The sequence below is a fragment of the Barbus barbus genome (genome assembly GCF_936440315.1).
Source record: "Barbus barbus genome assembly, chromosome: 14".
In the NCBI taxonomy this organism is placed as follows: Eukaryota; Metazoa; Chordata; class Actinopteri; order Cypriniformes; family Cyprinidae; genus Barbus; species Barbus barbus.
The window spans coordinates 26,146,287-26,162,978 of record NC_136742.1 but is presented as its reverse complement, the minus strand read 5'-3'; the positions used below and the strand labels follow the sequence as shown (position 1 = coordinate 26,162,978).

The 16,692-nt window shown below is 35.4% G+C and overlaps 1 protein-coding gene across 2 annotated transcripts in view; it reads right to left on the bottom strand.

Annotated features, from left to right (window-relative positions):
- The window catches only part of LOC306880011 (protein FAM184A-like), a 144,853-nt gene that overhangs the window by 81,726 nt on the left and 46,435 nt on the right, over window positions 1-16,692 (bottom strand). For both annotated transcript variants that reach the window (XM_079433274.1, XM_079433275.1), the window contains exons 5-9: window positions 15,717-15,898; window positions 11,758-11,943; window positions 3,136-3,258; window positions 1,885-2,046; window positions 1,179-1,300 (exon numbers count right to left, since the gene is read on the bottom strand). In XM_079433274.1, coding sequence (XP_079289400.1) covers window positions 1,179-1,300; window positions 1,885-2,046; window positions 3,136-3,258; window positions 11,758-11,943; window positions 15,717-15,898 — 775 coding nt within the window. The remainder of the gene's footprint in view (window positions 1-1,178; window positions 1,301-1,884; window positions 2,047-3,135; window positions 3,259-11,757; window positions 11,944-15,716; window positions 15,899-16,692) is intronic.

The following is a 16,692-nucleotide window of genomic DNA, read 5'->3' as shown; positions in this document are numbered from 1 at the left end:
TGTTTTCGTTAAATACAGCTCAGGCTTGTACTAATGACCTATTTGTCTTATTTGAAGGCCCATGATATTAAACACTGGTTGTGAGCATTGCTAATAAATTAGGCAGGCAGGGCTTTCTGAGGCAATGCCAAAACACTTACAGCTGTTGGGAACTTTATAGGGTATACAAGTCATCACATAGCTTGGCAAAGAAGGAGAGAACGTGAAAGTATGAGAAGTGCCTTGCTTGTTGACAAACCACTTAAATGGATCGTTTACCACAAATGAAAAAAGAACAAAAAACTGTCATTGTTTACTCTCCCTCATGTCATATGGCCAGAATATTCTTTAAGAATATCTCTTCTTACTCTGAAATACTTTTCCACAACTTTTTGTATACAAGTTTTAACATTGACAACATCACTGACAAATAAATGGAAAAATAAATAAGTGTCTTTTATTTCTTGTAGCATTCAAATATTCAAGTAACATTTTTATTTGCTTTCTGTACAATTGTTGTAACTTTCACTAATACTTATAACCCATAAAACAAAACTATAATAAATAAACAAAAACTAATTTTAAATTATAACTTGTAAAAATTATTTAGAATACAATAATTTCCTTTTTTGCACAATTGTTGTCCCTCACATTAATGCTTAAAACATAATCATTAAAAATAAATAAATTATGAAAATGAAGGATGAAGAAAACAAAGGCAAAGGCAGCTTTTAATAAAAAAAAAAATAATACTTAATGTGTGATTGGCATTATTATTATTATTAATTTTACTTTACATTATACAATTATTTAGAATACAAAAATGACAAATGCTTAAAACTTAGACAAGCAAACAAATAAATAACAAAACAAAACCAAAAAACAGATGGAGCAAGGTTTTTTTTTTATAATTTAAAAGTTTAATATTAATCTGAAAATTTTAATCTGTCCATCCATTCATAGGCTACAGCATCCCGAGAGATTGATGGATGGATATTATTTAGCAAACAAATATGTTGGAGAAAAATGCCATTTATATGGAGTTTCTGGACAATTTTTTTCAAAACTGAAAATTCAAGGGACAGGTTTGTCACCATATTTCGATGATGACCCTTAATATAACATGAGGGTGAGTAAATATCTCTGAAAACACATTTCCAAGAACTTCCCTAGTGTAACCCAAAAGCATGTGCTCTTACCTGAGCGTCTCGGTCCACTTCAGCTCAAGCTCCAGGGCCATCTTATCCATTTTGAGCTTCTCTTCCTCTTTGGTAGTGATGAGTTTGGCATCGTGCTGTTGTTTCTGAGACTCCATCTCTCCCTGAGGACAAGAACGAGAGTGAACATTAGCTCTGATGAGCCATTAAGCACATGACCTGTAATAGTGAGGTCTAACATGTGGCACTCAGGACGAGAGGGAGGGCTGTTCTTCACAGCTATCAATCAAACAGGGGCCAGGAGATGGAAATCCATTTTCATTTCTCCACTCACTCATTTCTTCTCTCTCGCACACACAGGTCTGATTCATTATGCATGGTCACTCGGAGAAACTGTGCTTCAGGTCAAGGACACAGGAAGAGGAACCATGAAGAGGCCTCTCTAATGAAGTGTCTTTGTCACTTAGGGGCCCAAACTGCAGGTGAGTGTAATTCAACAGAGCACCTAGTACTCGTTTCATAATGATGAACTCATTGCAGGTGTTTTTAGGAGCTATTCATGGAAACTGAGGGCAAATGCAGTATATATATATAAAAAAAAAAAAAAAAAAAAAAAAAAAAAAAATTCACCCACATCAACTTCAGTGATAAAAATGTCTGGCAGGAGTAGCTGAGTTATGTGACTTTGAAGTATGAAGTCTCATTCTCAATTTTTTTTTTTTTGGAGTAATTGCTTTTGGTAATAGACCTGAAGGGCTGTTAGGAGGTTGCTGGTCTCTCTGAGTCTTGCTCGCGTGGCGTCCAGCTCTTCTAGAAGCTTCTTCTGGGCGTCCTTCAGATTGGAGATGTGTCCGTCAGCAGAACTGAGTCCCTGCTCTCCCTGCTTCACCAGCTCCTGGAGTTGATTCACCTGAGGAACAGGAGAAGTCACTTTTGAGCAGATGCTTGTTCTCTGTGTTGAGTGAAAGGACACTGTAAGAATGAGGCAAATAAAATAAAACAAAACAAAATAAAATTGTTTTATTATAGTAATTATTAATATTATATAATTACTATAATCATACATTTTTAATTGCACCTTGTACTATTTATTAACCCAATAAAACTAAATTACTGCAAATAAGTAAATAAAAAATAATTTTAAATTTCATATCCTACTGAGCTACGTAAGCAGCTACTCAACTGAACCCCCCCTTAACCAAATATTTGTCTTAGTGGGTCTGTTGGCTGGTTTTAGAGGGGTTTTGGGCACGTTTTAGCCAAGCTAAAACAGACAAAATCAGCAGGATATCTTCAAAAGGCAGCATCCTAACCTAAATATAACCTCTTACGTGACTGAGATTTGAGATGCTATTCATGCTCATTCAGACTCTCAAGTTCATTCCAACAAAGAATGTTAATAAAATGCTGAAAATACAGTGATATATGGCTTTTTAATGAGACTCAGCTATTGTGGAAAAGCCTTTAAGTGAGGAGCATGGCTAAATATGCACCCTAGGTATATAGTTGGTTTCTAGATGGTCCAAGTTGTTCGTCATCTTTGACCAGCAACAAACCAGCTGGACTGGTTTTTGGAACATGCATGATGATCAAACAGCCAATGACCAGTTTAGACAAGCTAGAAACCACAGCTACCATATTTCAAAAGAGACACAATCTTAAAATGGATTTTCCAGCAATTTCAGAGCTTCATTTCCATTTATGCTGAGCAAATTGTGATATGCACATTAAGCATGACTCAAAAAGTGAATGAAATCTGGCTAAATTGAGTAATAATCAGTGATGCTGCTTCTCTTCAGGGGTCTCCTTGGCCTATTTGCAGCTGTGGCTAAGGTACATGGGACTCAGCCAGATTTGTCTTCCAGAAGCCCATTAAAACACATTGAGACTAATGAGATGATAAACACATGACTCTGAAATTAATCACCTCCTCCCTTTGCTTCCGTGCCTTCCTCTCTACCTGCTAAATCACTTTCACAGAGACAAACAAAGGTTGTACCTCACTGTTGGCCATGTTGAGTTTGGCTGCGAGCTCCTCTCGCAGACTGTCCAGTTCCTCTCGTAAAAGGCTCTTCTGTTCTTCTAGAGAGCTACGTTCCTTCTCGAACTGTTCCTCCATTTCCTATAAATCCAACAGAAGATGCTGATTACAAATGACGACAGCTTATAAACATGAGAAACAATGTGTTAGGGACCACGTGTAGGGATTGCGTCATTACTGTTATCGTTCACCAAAAAGTGAAAATCCTATCATTCTCATGTTGATCCAAATCCATAGAGGAAAGAAACCCATGGGTTTGAAAAAACTTGAGGGAGAGTAAATAATGACAGAAGTTTCATTACTGGATGAACTATTCCTTTAAATCATGAAAGAAATCTTTTTTAGGTTGTGGCATTTTGAAGGCATCACTGTCTGGAAACTTACATTTCAAACATGTCAGGGTAGTGCCTTGGAAAATCCACTTAATATCTGTCTCAGGAAGCAGGAAAAAATAAGATGACATGGGAAGGCATGGGAAGAAATGAATAGCTATATATTATTCATCATAAGATTCTTGAGCTTTACTGAGCTCTCCTGGAATATTATAATAAGAAACTAATCATAGCCATCCTGTGATATTTACAGAATGAAATGCAGTTTTTCCATTGTGTCCTGTCCTCCACAGTCTTATTACAGCACTTGCAAGGTAGCAAAAAATGTATATTCCTCCAATATTCTGGTTATATATTTGGTTATAACTCTAATAATTAAAATTCTGCAATTAATTCAAACTGAACTGCTTACAGACTCTGTTTAGATCATTCCTGTCTTAGTTCATGTTGGCTTTTCACAAACTACTTCAGACTAAATTTAGAATATCTCACATTAACTCACAGAATGTTTCAGCTATTATATGTATTTTCTCATGCCTTTCTTTCTATAAAAAAGGGACATGAAAGAAATATACATTACAGGGCAAATATTTATTATCATTATCAATGGTGAAAACAAGAGGAAAGGAGCCGTTTAATATTTTTGTGGAATTTATTTCCAGTATTCTTTATAAAGAAAGTTATTTTTTTGTTTTTTTACTGCAAAAGTCTTTACTGTATCTTTTGATATATTTAATACATCCTTGCTAAAAGGTATTAATTCCTTTTAAATTTTTTTAAAATTTACTGACCTCAAACCATAAATCAACCCTGAGATTTTATCAAAAATATCTTAATTTGTGTTCTGAAGATGAATGAAGGTCTTACGGGTTTGGAACGACATGAGGGTGAGTAATTGTTGCCAGGGTCAACAGGTTTTCCCGCACAATTAGGCTATTTTGAAAATACAGTTGCGGGAAAAAATGACAGAGCCTTGGGTTGCGGTTTTTTTGGGCTACTTTTATAATGTATCGCGGCCGCCCAAAGTGTATATATACACTTTACCGCAAAAGGAAGTTATTACAAACACTCGATGGTGGTTTAAAGTGAGTTCTGAGTAAAAGTGTACTATTAATCTCATAAATTGTCTTATGTAGCATGATGCTAATGTTAGCTCTAATGCACCTGCAGAACTATGAAGAACCAATTCTTCTTCATAATGCATTTTGTCATATTACTTCATGTAAGGTCTCAAGAAAATGTATTGTTGTATTTATTTAGAAATACATTTGATAATAGTTGGGTAAATGTATACTGGGATTGAAGCGATGTGGCTTGGTAAACGTTTTATTGCCAGTATAAAGGCTGATAATGGCTGAAGAATAAGGATTATGTCTCATACCCAGCGGAGGTGTGAAAGGTTCTGTTTCCTTTGTCATGCATTTCTTTATTTCAACACATTTACAGGTAAATCCTAGTATTTTAAATTTGCGATTAAACGTGATTAATCACAGTCCATGATAATAATTTTTTTAATCAATTGACAGCACTAGTAATTAATGAATTTTAAAGAAATTTAAAGAATTTTTTTTTTTTGGGGTGAATTATCCCTTTAAATTTCTACAAAAATGGCATCATTAGCTACATGATACTATATACTATATACAGATTAAGATAGATATCATTGATGCATGATAACAAGATATGTCTTAAAACAACAGCAAGCGTGAACCAAATTGGTAACATAAAAGTGGAGAGCGATAGATGCTGACAAATTAAAGATGAAAGAGATGAGATCATCTCTTCCTCTTATCTTATAAGAGCAGCAGCGAGCTCCTTGCCCATGTTGATTAAAGTGAAGTCCACATCGAATTCAATCCACGTCACATATTCATACACACACCACCTGAAGGAACGCGCTGTGAAATGCCTGTGCGTTTGTGGGTGCGTGGGCCTTGAGGAGAAAGAGGCCTTAAGTAAGCCCGTTTAAAAAATTGATGGTTAGCACAGACGAACAAATGGGCCGCGCGCTCAGTATAGCCGTCATGTGTGCATAATTCACTCCATCCCTAATAGAAGCCACACAAGTATGCAAATGCCACCTCTTGAGTGTCTCACTTGTGCCTCGGTGACACAAGATGTGCGTTATGACAGTAAAAATGGATCCATGCTGTGATTCATGTCAAATAAAATAAAAACCCTCCCAGAAAATATGAAATACATGCTCGCCTACAGCGGCTCTACTCTGTGGAGGTTCCCAAAATAAAGGTTCCTCTAATGCTCTGAGGGTCTGTCATCAGAGGAGTGAGTCAGCACTTTGGACACACAGTAGAAACCGAATGCGCTCTGGAAAAGAAAGATAAAGAAAGAGAGTGGAAGGCCCTAGGTTTAATCTAAAATAGGACATCAGTGCGGTCGTCACGCTGCTTCTGTACAAGGCAGTGAGTCAGCGGCACACTCGAACAGAGGCCACTCTCATTGATTATTCATCCGCGCCTCAATTTTTCAAACTGCATTTCCATTTCTGAGAGCGGCGGGCACTATGCCGGCGGCGTGATAAGTCCAAAACAGCCACGCTGTAATGTGATTAACCGTCGGCTGCTCTGGCTGAAGGGTCGCACGCGTTTGACAGCACGTGATAAAGATGGAGCATGCCAGCTTTGGGCAGGTTTAATCTCTGTAAGAAACTCACTGCTCAGCTTGTTAAGGATGGAATACACAACTTTTAAAATCTGAAAAGATTTTAAAACAAGGCATTATACACTTGACGACTTTGTAAATAGTTACAGAGGAAAAACTGGGCAACAACTAAACAACTACCAGACCTTCAAGTCAGTCCAAACTAGTGTTGTCAAAAGTAGCTACCGCGATAACAGTCGGTACTGTAATTTTAAAAACATCCATTCCTAGTAGCGTTTGAAAACAGACATCTGTCAGCTGATAGACAAGGCTGAAGAGCATTCGCTGAAGAGCATGAAGCGACTATAATTGAAGCCAATCACAGTCATATCTGTTGAGCGGGTGAATACTATGGCCAATCAACGGTGTTTAAGAATCTGCTCAACAGCGCTCAAATGTTAGCGGGAAATGGACGTTTTTAAAATTACAGTTACAATTACAAAATGCTATTTTGAGACAACACTAGTTCAAACACAACAAACTCATGCAGAAACACATGCCTTGTTGCTAGACGACGCATGCCAAATGAAAACAATGTGTTCTAAAATCGGCTCAAAAAATAATGGATGGAATCTGTCTGAAGCTAAAAACAGTCTGAGACCATCATACACTATGTGATTTATCTGCTCTTTTCTGATCATTAAGATCATTTTATACTTTTTATCCTTTATGCATTTCTAAATGTAATTTTTTTTAAATATATATTTTTTTAATAATTTTTTTTATTTAATTTGCATATTATTGCACATTATTTACACATTCACTACCCATTCAACAGGATTGGGTCAGAGAGAAGTTTGTTTTTAATAAAAAAAATAAAAATAAAATAAAAATAAAAAACCTTGAAAGAAGTTTCCCTTATGGTCAAAATAATATATTTATAAATAAAATAAAATAAGAAAATAAACAAAATTAATACAAATAAAATAACTTTACTTAGGAGGACATATTAAATTAACTTTTACATTGTTACAAAAGATTTCTATTTTTATTATTATTTTTTTTTTTTATTAACTTTCTATTAATTAATGAATCCTAGAAAACAAACAAACATGTATCTTGGTTTCCAAAAAATAAAAAATTAAGCAGCACAACTATTTTAAACATTGGTCAAAATAATTGTTTATGCAAATCAGCTGAGTAATGAAGCTGAAAAATTTGCTTTGCTATCACAGGAATACATTTTGAAATATTAAAATCCTTTTAAAATGTATTCAAATAGTTATTTTAAACTGTAATAATATTTCATACTATTAGTTTTACTGTATTATTTTTATCAAATAAATGCAGCCTTGTTAAGTAAGAGATGTTCAAAAAATAAACAAAGAAAGAAAAATATTCAAAGATCTCACTGACCCAGAGCCGGCGCCAGGGCACCTCCATCAGGGGGGCATTTGAATTTCCAGGGGGGGCACAAATCACGTGTGTGTGTGTGTGTGTGTGTGTGTGTGTTGGGGGGGGGGGGGGGGGGGGGGGGGGGGGTGAGTCGCTGACGCTCGCTAAAGCATGCAATCGCTTTCTTATGTGCGCTGTTGTATTGGTTTCACTTTCTCTTTTGAAATCGATCACTTTCAGCAAGGAGTGGAGAGGATGGAAAGTGGGAGCACGGTAACTCGTTTTGGGGGGGGGGGGGGCACTAGAGCCCTGAATTGGCCTCAAATTTAGGCCCTAGCCCAGCCCACATCCGACAGCTTATCAGAATTACTGGCCCGAGGCCGATCCGAGCCCGTCTTTTTTTTTTCCCTTCTCCTAAAACAGTTTCGGCAATTAAAATTGTTCAGTTTTGTGTGTAATGGCAAAATGATCATATTTCGTTTTGTTTTTTTATTAAGTTAATTTAGAAAAACGTTTGGAGCATTTTTGTTCGTTAAATAGCCTATAAGTTTTTTTGTTTTAAAGTAACGACCAAGCAGCCAGCGGCACGAGCTGATCATAGCCTATGTTTGATCAATTTAGCCTTCTCATCACGACGTGCCTAAAATAAAGTCTATAGATATACTAAAACAGTTCAAGCATATACCAATGTTTAAACATTAAACCTGCGCTATAATAATAATGTGTGCTAGCATATATCTAGTTTGTGCGGAGAGAGGAAGCTAAAGCGCGCTCTGCAGGACATGGAGGCACCAGCAAACACTTGCATTGCTTTCAGTGGAAACTAATTAAAATAGCCTACGCCGTCATTTTTTATTAATTTTTTTTGATAAAGGTAAGAGTAATACATCATTCGGACCTGTAAAGGGTCTTGTATTTGTGTGCACTCACAATGCCAACGAAATGTAGATCTTTTATAAAACAAAGGAAACAAACATAATGCGCTTTCTGCGTCTTGAACAGGAGCTTCAGCAGAGAATACATGCCTCACAGACATGATAAATATATCTATAGAAAGCTTTAAATTATCAATTAACGAAAAAAAAAAATGAAAACAAAAACTCGTTTATTATAATTTTAATCATAATCAATAAAGATGCATTTCTCTCTAAAGGCGTGTCTAATGAGGAGACGGCGAGTCAGGATCAGCAACTTCATCCTTGCGACACAGACTCAGAAAACATTAGTTTATTAGTAAATAATTCAAATCTCTCCTTACTATTTCCCGCAGACACATTCATGGTTATGTTTGCTGGGGTTTTGCAGCAAGCTTTAGCCTATTGCATGCATTTGAACGCAGAACTATTCCGCTGCGCTGAAGTCACTTGCGCACCTGCTGCTGCGGGACACTAAACACCATCGAGCTGCTCTCAGTCGCGGCACGGTCTCCTGTTGTTTCCACCAGCGCGGCAATTTTTTTCATCGCCAATGGATAGATGTCTACAATATAAAATAAGGGGAAACCCAAAACAGGCCCGATGCCCGGCCCGCGTCTGAACTATGACGTGGAAATTGGCCCGAAGCCCGGCCCTAGAGGCGTAAAAAAGTCGTTGCCCGTCGGGCCAGGGCCGAAATGCAGGGCTCTACTCGTAACTCCACCCCGCCTCCTTTCAGATTGAGCGCCGCGCACTGCCTGGAGGAAACAGATCTCCGCTTTTTCTCAATGCAAGGGTAAATAAATAATAACTGATGTTTGAATAGTACAAAGTTTTCTTTACTCAGCAGGCTCGTCCAGGGCGGGCACTAGTGACTCACAGGGCGGGCCAGGCCCCCCATTGCCCGCCCATGGCGCCGGGACTGCACTGACCCCAAGCTTTTGAACATTAGTGTTTAATTTTTTAGTACAAAGAAAATAATACTTGGAAATTATAGTTATTTTAATTACTTAACGCTTATATTCATAAATACTTAAACACTGAAAAATGATGTTATTTTTCATGTGTGAAAACTTTAAGAATGGGATCAAATTTAAAATCAAAACAGTACGGATATGCTTCCAAGAGAAGTTCCAATTAGAATTTGGACAAAACCTAGCCAGCTAGATTTAGCAAATTTGTAACGAGTCAGAAAACGCGTCTCCTTCTGCATGTCTCTCCAGGTACTCCAAACCTCCTTGGCATGAGTCAACATCCTCGTTAGACCTTGGCTTCAGTGACCTGAAAATGAACGCACACCCTGGGAACACCATAACTGCAGGCATGCTCTCCGAACAGGAAAGAGAAATAACCCACCGCTACTCTGCGACGCGTGATTTATTATTACAAAAATATGAAGTTGTGAAGCGTTTGGATGTGCCGGTCTGGTGGCAGCTGCCTATTTTGGGGAGGGTGACAGATTGTGCTCCGACTGAGTCAATCCCGTGCAGCTTTGTATGCTTTTATTTCATATGCTATCAGCTAGCGGAATCAAAACAGACGGTTTAGTCATGACGTTTGCCATTCACCAGCCTGTCTCCACTGATGAGGGAAATAATAGATATGACTTTCATTTTTAAAATCAATAAAGCTTGAGTGTGCCTGGGACACCTTGAGCAGGATAGAGGTGTGTGAGAAATGAATTTGCACTGCTGTGCCTAACGAACCATGGTTGCCAAGCTGCATACCGCCCTCTTTCTTTCTAACAAACCTCCTGGAGCTGAGGCACCTGCGCTTCTCCTTTTACTGTCTGTAGGTTTAGCGGTTTTTTCTCTCTCACACATACACACAGTTATTGCCTGATTTCATTGGAGAATCTTTTAAAGTTTCACATGTTACTTTGATTCTCTGGTTCTTTAGAAAATCAGCCGGTGCTTTCAGAGGCATCATGCACCTGTTTTTTTTTTGTTTGAACTGGCAGTTCTGGTTCACTTGACAAAAGGGAGGGAAGAAAAAACTTAACAACTTGGTAGTTATTTATTTAAGTGTAAGATATGGTAGGCTAGCAGTGCAGTTGACATTTAAGACAGGCAAAGGGGACCCGCATGGATGGGACAGAAAAATAAAACTTTAAAAGGTAAGGAAATACAAAGTAAATTCCCTCTCCTTTGCTGTTGATGTCCAATTAATTAGCATTTAATATTTTGATATATCAAGTTTTTGCTGCAAATTCATGCGTTTTCAAAATCAAAGAATAAATAAAATAAAATTAATTAATTAATCTGAAAGTGTAAACCAGTTTACCCAATTTTATTTTATTAATATTTCCATATTTATTAATATTTTGAATCATCTTTTATTATTATGGTTTCATTTTCATTTTCATTTTAGCTTTAGTAATTTTGTTAACTTCAACTTCTTATCAGTCAACATTTTTTCAATATTTGCATCTAATATTTATATTTTAGTTCATCTTTATTTCTATTACCAAAAAAATATATAATTATAATAATGGTTTTAATTAACAACAACAACACTGAAATTAAATGAATGAATAAATCGAAAAGTTTAAACAACTCTAACCAGAGCTAGTTTAGTATTATTCATATAATATTATAGTATGTATTATTTTAGAATTAGCTTTATTAGAATTACTATATTTACAGTTTTCATATTCATTTTAGTTTAAGTTTTAGTAATTTTGCCATGTGCTTTTGTCATTTTTAGCTTTAATTAATTATTATATTAATTATTAATTTATTATTAATTATTATTATGATTATATATAATTTTTATATATAATTTTTTATACAATATTTATATTTTATTTTATTTAATTTCAGCTTTATTTCAAATTCTAAAAACAATTTTAATAGTTTTAGTCAACAATTAGCAAAACTAGAATGAATGAATTTATGAATGAATAGTGTATAAAACATACACCTTTGCATCACAGCATCTACAGCAACAATATTTTACATCTTTCATCTGTCAGTTCCTAATTATTATCTCAACAGACAGATTCTTGTGCTTGTAAATAAATACCAATAAATGTGTTTTTTTGTTTGTTTTTTTCAAAACTTGTATATTTTAAGTCTAGTTTGTCAAATAATTATGTCCTCCAACCCTGAACCGGTAACAATTGTTCTCTCTGATCTTCCACTTGAGCTCAAAGGTACTTCTTGTTCTTTCTCGAGGTGACACCTCCTGACTGACGCCAGACAGCGAGTTACTCTTCAGTCTGAAGCTAACGAGAAGCGCAGTCATGCTGATATCTCAACAGGACAGCTCTGGGAGTCTTGAGAAAGTTGTATGTGGGCCCAGGCTGACAGCCAGTGGGTGTTGTGACAGAGTTCACTCACGGACAGGAGTCGGTTCCTCTCTTTCTCGGAGACGCTCTGGGTGTTTTCTAGAGCGGCCCGGTGCTTCCTGGAGAGTTCGTCCAGCGCCCGGCTGTGGGAATCCTTAAAGTGAGCAGTGTCTTCTTCATATTTGGCACGCAAGTTCATGAGCTCCTTCTCATAGATCTGCTTTTCCTCTCGAATTGACTGTTGAGGGAAAAAAAATCAAAGACAAATGTCCTTAAAAGATGATCTGATGCTTATATAATTATTATTTTTTAAATATATCTTTAATTACATATTGTATAGAAATACGAAAAACTTCAAACATAAATTTCATTATTACCCATCTGCTGCATTTGTATTAATTGATTATCCCTTATTATTTCAATATTAAATATGCTATTTATTATATTACATGACTATTGACACACTCATTCAAAAAAAATTGGGGTTGGTAAGGTTTTTGAAAAATTTATTTTATGCTCATCAAGGCTATATTTATTTGATTAAAAAAAACAGTAATATTATGAAATATTATTACAATTTAAAATAACTGTTTTCAGTTTCAATACATTTTAAAAAGTAATTTATTCCTGTGATGCAAAGCTGAATTTTCAGCCAAGTCTTCAGTGTCACATGATCCTTCAGAAATCATTCTAATATGCTGTTTTGCTGCTCAAGAAACATTTATTATTATTAATGTTGATAACAGTTGTGCTGCTTAATATTTTTGTGGAAACCATGACACATGACACATTTTTTCAGGGTTCTTTGATTCTTTCTTTGAACAAAAAAAGAACAGCATTAATCAGCCTTAACTGTCACTTTTGATCAATTTAATGTGTCTTTGCTGAAAAGTAATCATTTCTTTCAATACAACAAACAAATAATACTGACCCCATAAAGGTTTGTAAGTGGTTTTTGCATTTTGGTTTCAACAAAAGATCTTTTTGGATTGAGAAGGAAGAGTTTTGAAAGTTTTTATGGGAAATTTATATATCTTGCCTTTCCACAAAGCGAAAGTGTGTCTGTGAAAGCGGAGCATGGTTTGTGAAAAGAGCGCAAACAGGCATCAATAAAGGACACTGTCTCTTGTTCAGAAATGTTATGAATCCAATCTAAAAGCAGAACAGTGAAAGCTGAAAGCCCACACTGACACTGCAAAGCAAGTAAATAAACGTCCCGTTATAGGACCAGCAGAAGTGTCGGCAGAGTGAATCACTCCACAATGCTTTCCTGCTCTATTTGGTGAGTGCTGGCTACAGAACCAAACAGAGAAAGCTTGAATTATCCTGAGATCCGCACACAAGAGATAATACCATGGTACTTTATATGTTCTACATACTACATTTTTGACAAGTTGGTTTTAGGGAATTGCTGAATTTAGGCTGGTTTCAGCTGAACCCCTTCTGACGTGTTTATTAGGCTAATGTTCACAGAGGACAGGAGTCTTCTGAAATAAATAAATTAATTTAGCCCTACATTTAAGCTTTATGTATTTGAATTCCAATTGGGTTTTATCATCTTTAACATATTAACAATATTGTTAGCCATATTATAATCATGTTCAAACTTTTTAACTGAATAAAATATGAAAATATAAAAAATAATAATAATGCCATGTCTAATTTAATTTTATTTGAGTGTAGAAATCTTTCACATTTTATTTATTTTATGACTGACAAATATGTATCATATGAGGTTAGTTTAAAACATTAGTTTATGTTAAAACTTATAACCCAAATGGATGAAATCCAAATTCAGTGCAATTCAAATACATAAATCCTAAAATTAGACAAATATTTTTGGAGTGTTGAGAGATGTTTTTAAGTTATTTTTTACCTTGACAAAAATAAATAAAATAAATAAATATAAAATGTAAAAACAAACAAACAATCAAATAAATAAATAAATACATTTTTGAGTGCAGAAATCTGACCCGTTAATTTATTTTATGACTGACAAATATGCATCATATGAAGTTAGTTTGACATATTAGTTTGTGTTAAAACTTGCAAAATTCAAATTCAATGCAATTAAAATACATAAATCTTAAAATAAGACAAATATTTTTTTAGCATTGAGAGATGTTTAGAGTTGATTTTTAACTTGACAAAAAATAAAATGTAAAAATAAATAAACAAACAAATAAATCAAAAATAAATAATTAGTTGATTTTACTAATCAAATAGTCAGTTGCTGGACACTTGTCATCCATCCCTATAGTACAGTAGTTAACTCAAAATAGTTTTTGATACTCCAGCAAACGGTACTCTTGGAAATGGAAACATAGAGAAACAAAAATAGGAATATTATATATAGTACAGTACTACCCACCATTTATTTATTTATTTAGAACAATAGTGTGTTTACATGTACATGGATTACTCCGTTGTGAGGCTGTTCTCTTGTTTCATGGCCTTTTCTGAAGCTGTAAATTAAAAATTCAGCTGAAATTTTTGTTGAGCTTTTGTTGAGCTCCCTCTGTCATGTCGTCATGCCTTCTTCATTAGTCAAAACAGTGGAGATTGACAGGAAGCTATGAAGAGAGGACACAATCTGTTTATTGGGGCTTTCAACGTATTAATAATGGAAGAAAACCTAAATGCGACAGGACAGCCAAAAAGCCAAACTGCTAGAGCAGATTGTTGCGTGAAAACAGCACGAAATGCCATACTGTGGCGAGTCAAATAAATAGCCATGCTGTCTCCGCACAAGAAAAAATGATTGCCAGGCTGAGTGAAACCACTGAGAAATAAGAATTCCCTTTCAATCAAACCGGCCGTCCACAAAGAGACATATTTTCTGAGGTCTCGAGCTCTCTGCAGTGAGGATGGAGCGTTTTGAATTAAACATAGAGGTCTGGATTTGGCTGTGATAAAGCAGCTAGTGTTAACATGAGAGATGGGCTTGTATATGCTTAAAGCTTAAGCTAATGATGTCTCAGAGGAACTCATGTGAAAAAAATGTTTCTGCAGAAGACTGATGTTTAAGCCATGGACAGACAGATTCTGCAAACTTGAGCTGTTTTTCCTTGCTTCATCTCTTAAGACACATCAACCAGGCTTCAAGATCTTATGGTACAGTACAAATTGTGCCCCCAAAACATATTTGGACACTTGAAAATGTCATTGCAATGGAAACAAATATTAAACCAAGTGGCATTTGCACAAACTGCAGTTAGAGCAACCAGAAAGTTTCCAAAGAATCCCAAAAATGTATAATGGTTTTCTGATAATAATAAGAAAAAAAATATTCTTGAGCACCAAATTAGCATATTAGAATGATTTCTGAAGGATCATGTGACACTGAAGACTGGAGTAATGATGCTGAAAATTTTACTTTGCCATCACAGGAATAAAATACATTTTCAAATATATTCAAATAGAAAATAGATCTTTTAAAATTTTTTTTTTGATATGGTGCAATAATAAATGATAATAATCAAAACACATCATTAAATTGGTATAAAATATTAAAAAAATTAAAACTAATAAAATTATTATTATTATTATTATTATTATATATAATAAAATGTAGTAGTAATTAAAAGCTTTTCTTAACTTCAGAGTAATGATGCTGAAAATTCAGGTTTGCCGTTAATAAATAATAGAATAAATTATATTTTAAAATACACTGGAATAGAAAAATGTTCTTCTAAATTGTTCTTTATATGGTACAATACAAATAATGCTGCTCAAAAATATCTGGACACTAAAAATGATTAGAATATAAAATATCAATCCAAGTGGCATCTGAAAAAAAAAAAAAACCTGCTAAAGCTTTTCTTAACTTTAGTAATCTGAGTCATTTATTCTGTATAAAACCAACTAGCGTCATGTTTGTGATTTTTGACAACCAGAAAGTGTCCAAAGAATCCTAAACAAAAAAAGTAGGTTGTGATACAAAGTGTCCAAACATTCCAAGTGGGCCCAAACTGATCCATATTCACTAAACTGAATGGGATTGATCCGTACCTTCTCCAGGGAGAGGATCTGTTGTCTCTGCCTCTCGTCCAGAGTCTGACATTTCTTCTGCAACGCCCCTCGTTCCTCCTCCAGACGCAACACCTTGTCCTTCAGACGAGACTTTTCTGATTCCAGATCCCGAATGACCGCCTCGTGAGTCATCTGGGTGGCCTGCAGGCTTCCGATCTGACCTGGACGGCAGAGAGAAAGCCGGAGACAGAACTGTAGAGGAGGGTCAATGCTTTGAATGTCATCTAACGCAGACAAAGATCCTTTCCAGCTGCCAATACTGTGAACTTGCACGCTGCAAATAAACCTCAGTGTTCAACAGCTTGCCTACTCTTCACCAGATTTAATGTGTCTTGAAGATCTGTCTATGGCTATGTTAATAACGGAATAATAGCACGCTTACTGCATACTGCACAGTACATGCTGTAGACTGCATATTATTTATTAAAAATAGTATGTCGAACAGTATAAAAGTAAATTATGCTGTATGTTTAATTCAGGAATTTCAGTTGTCACCTCAGAAATAAAATGGTTATTTAGCATTTCTAATTCCAATTAATTAAATTAGTTAAATTCACTAATGCAGTGCAGAACGCACATAAACACAAACACAGAGTGTGAATCTAATGTGCTTAAACACCTATTGTTTTTCCCCAGATAAGAGATCAGAAGTGTGTTTGACATTTAGGTGTGACAGACCCAGCTGGGCTCTGCCTCCCTCAGGCAACATTCCAGAATGTGGGAGATGAACACTGCTACGACACACAGCTGCTGTTGCCAGGATACCAGGAGCCGATCAGTCACCCCAAACTTTCCTGTCAACAGCAATGGTGCCTTGCAGTTGGAGCTGTGTCTGTAATTTTTGATAATTTTTTTTGACATTTAAGTCTTTTTAGCTGAATCAGTTTTTAAAATAAGAAGTGACAATAGAATTTAACCTCAAAAAGTAATTATAATAATTAGTCATTAATTTAAC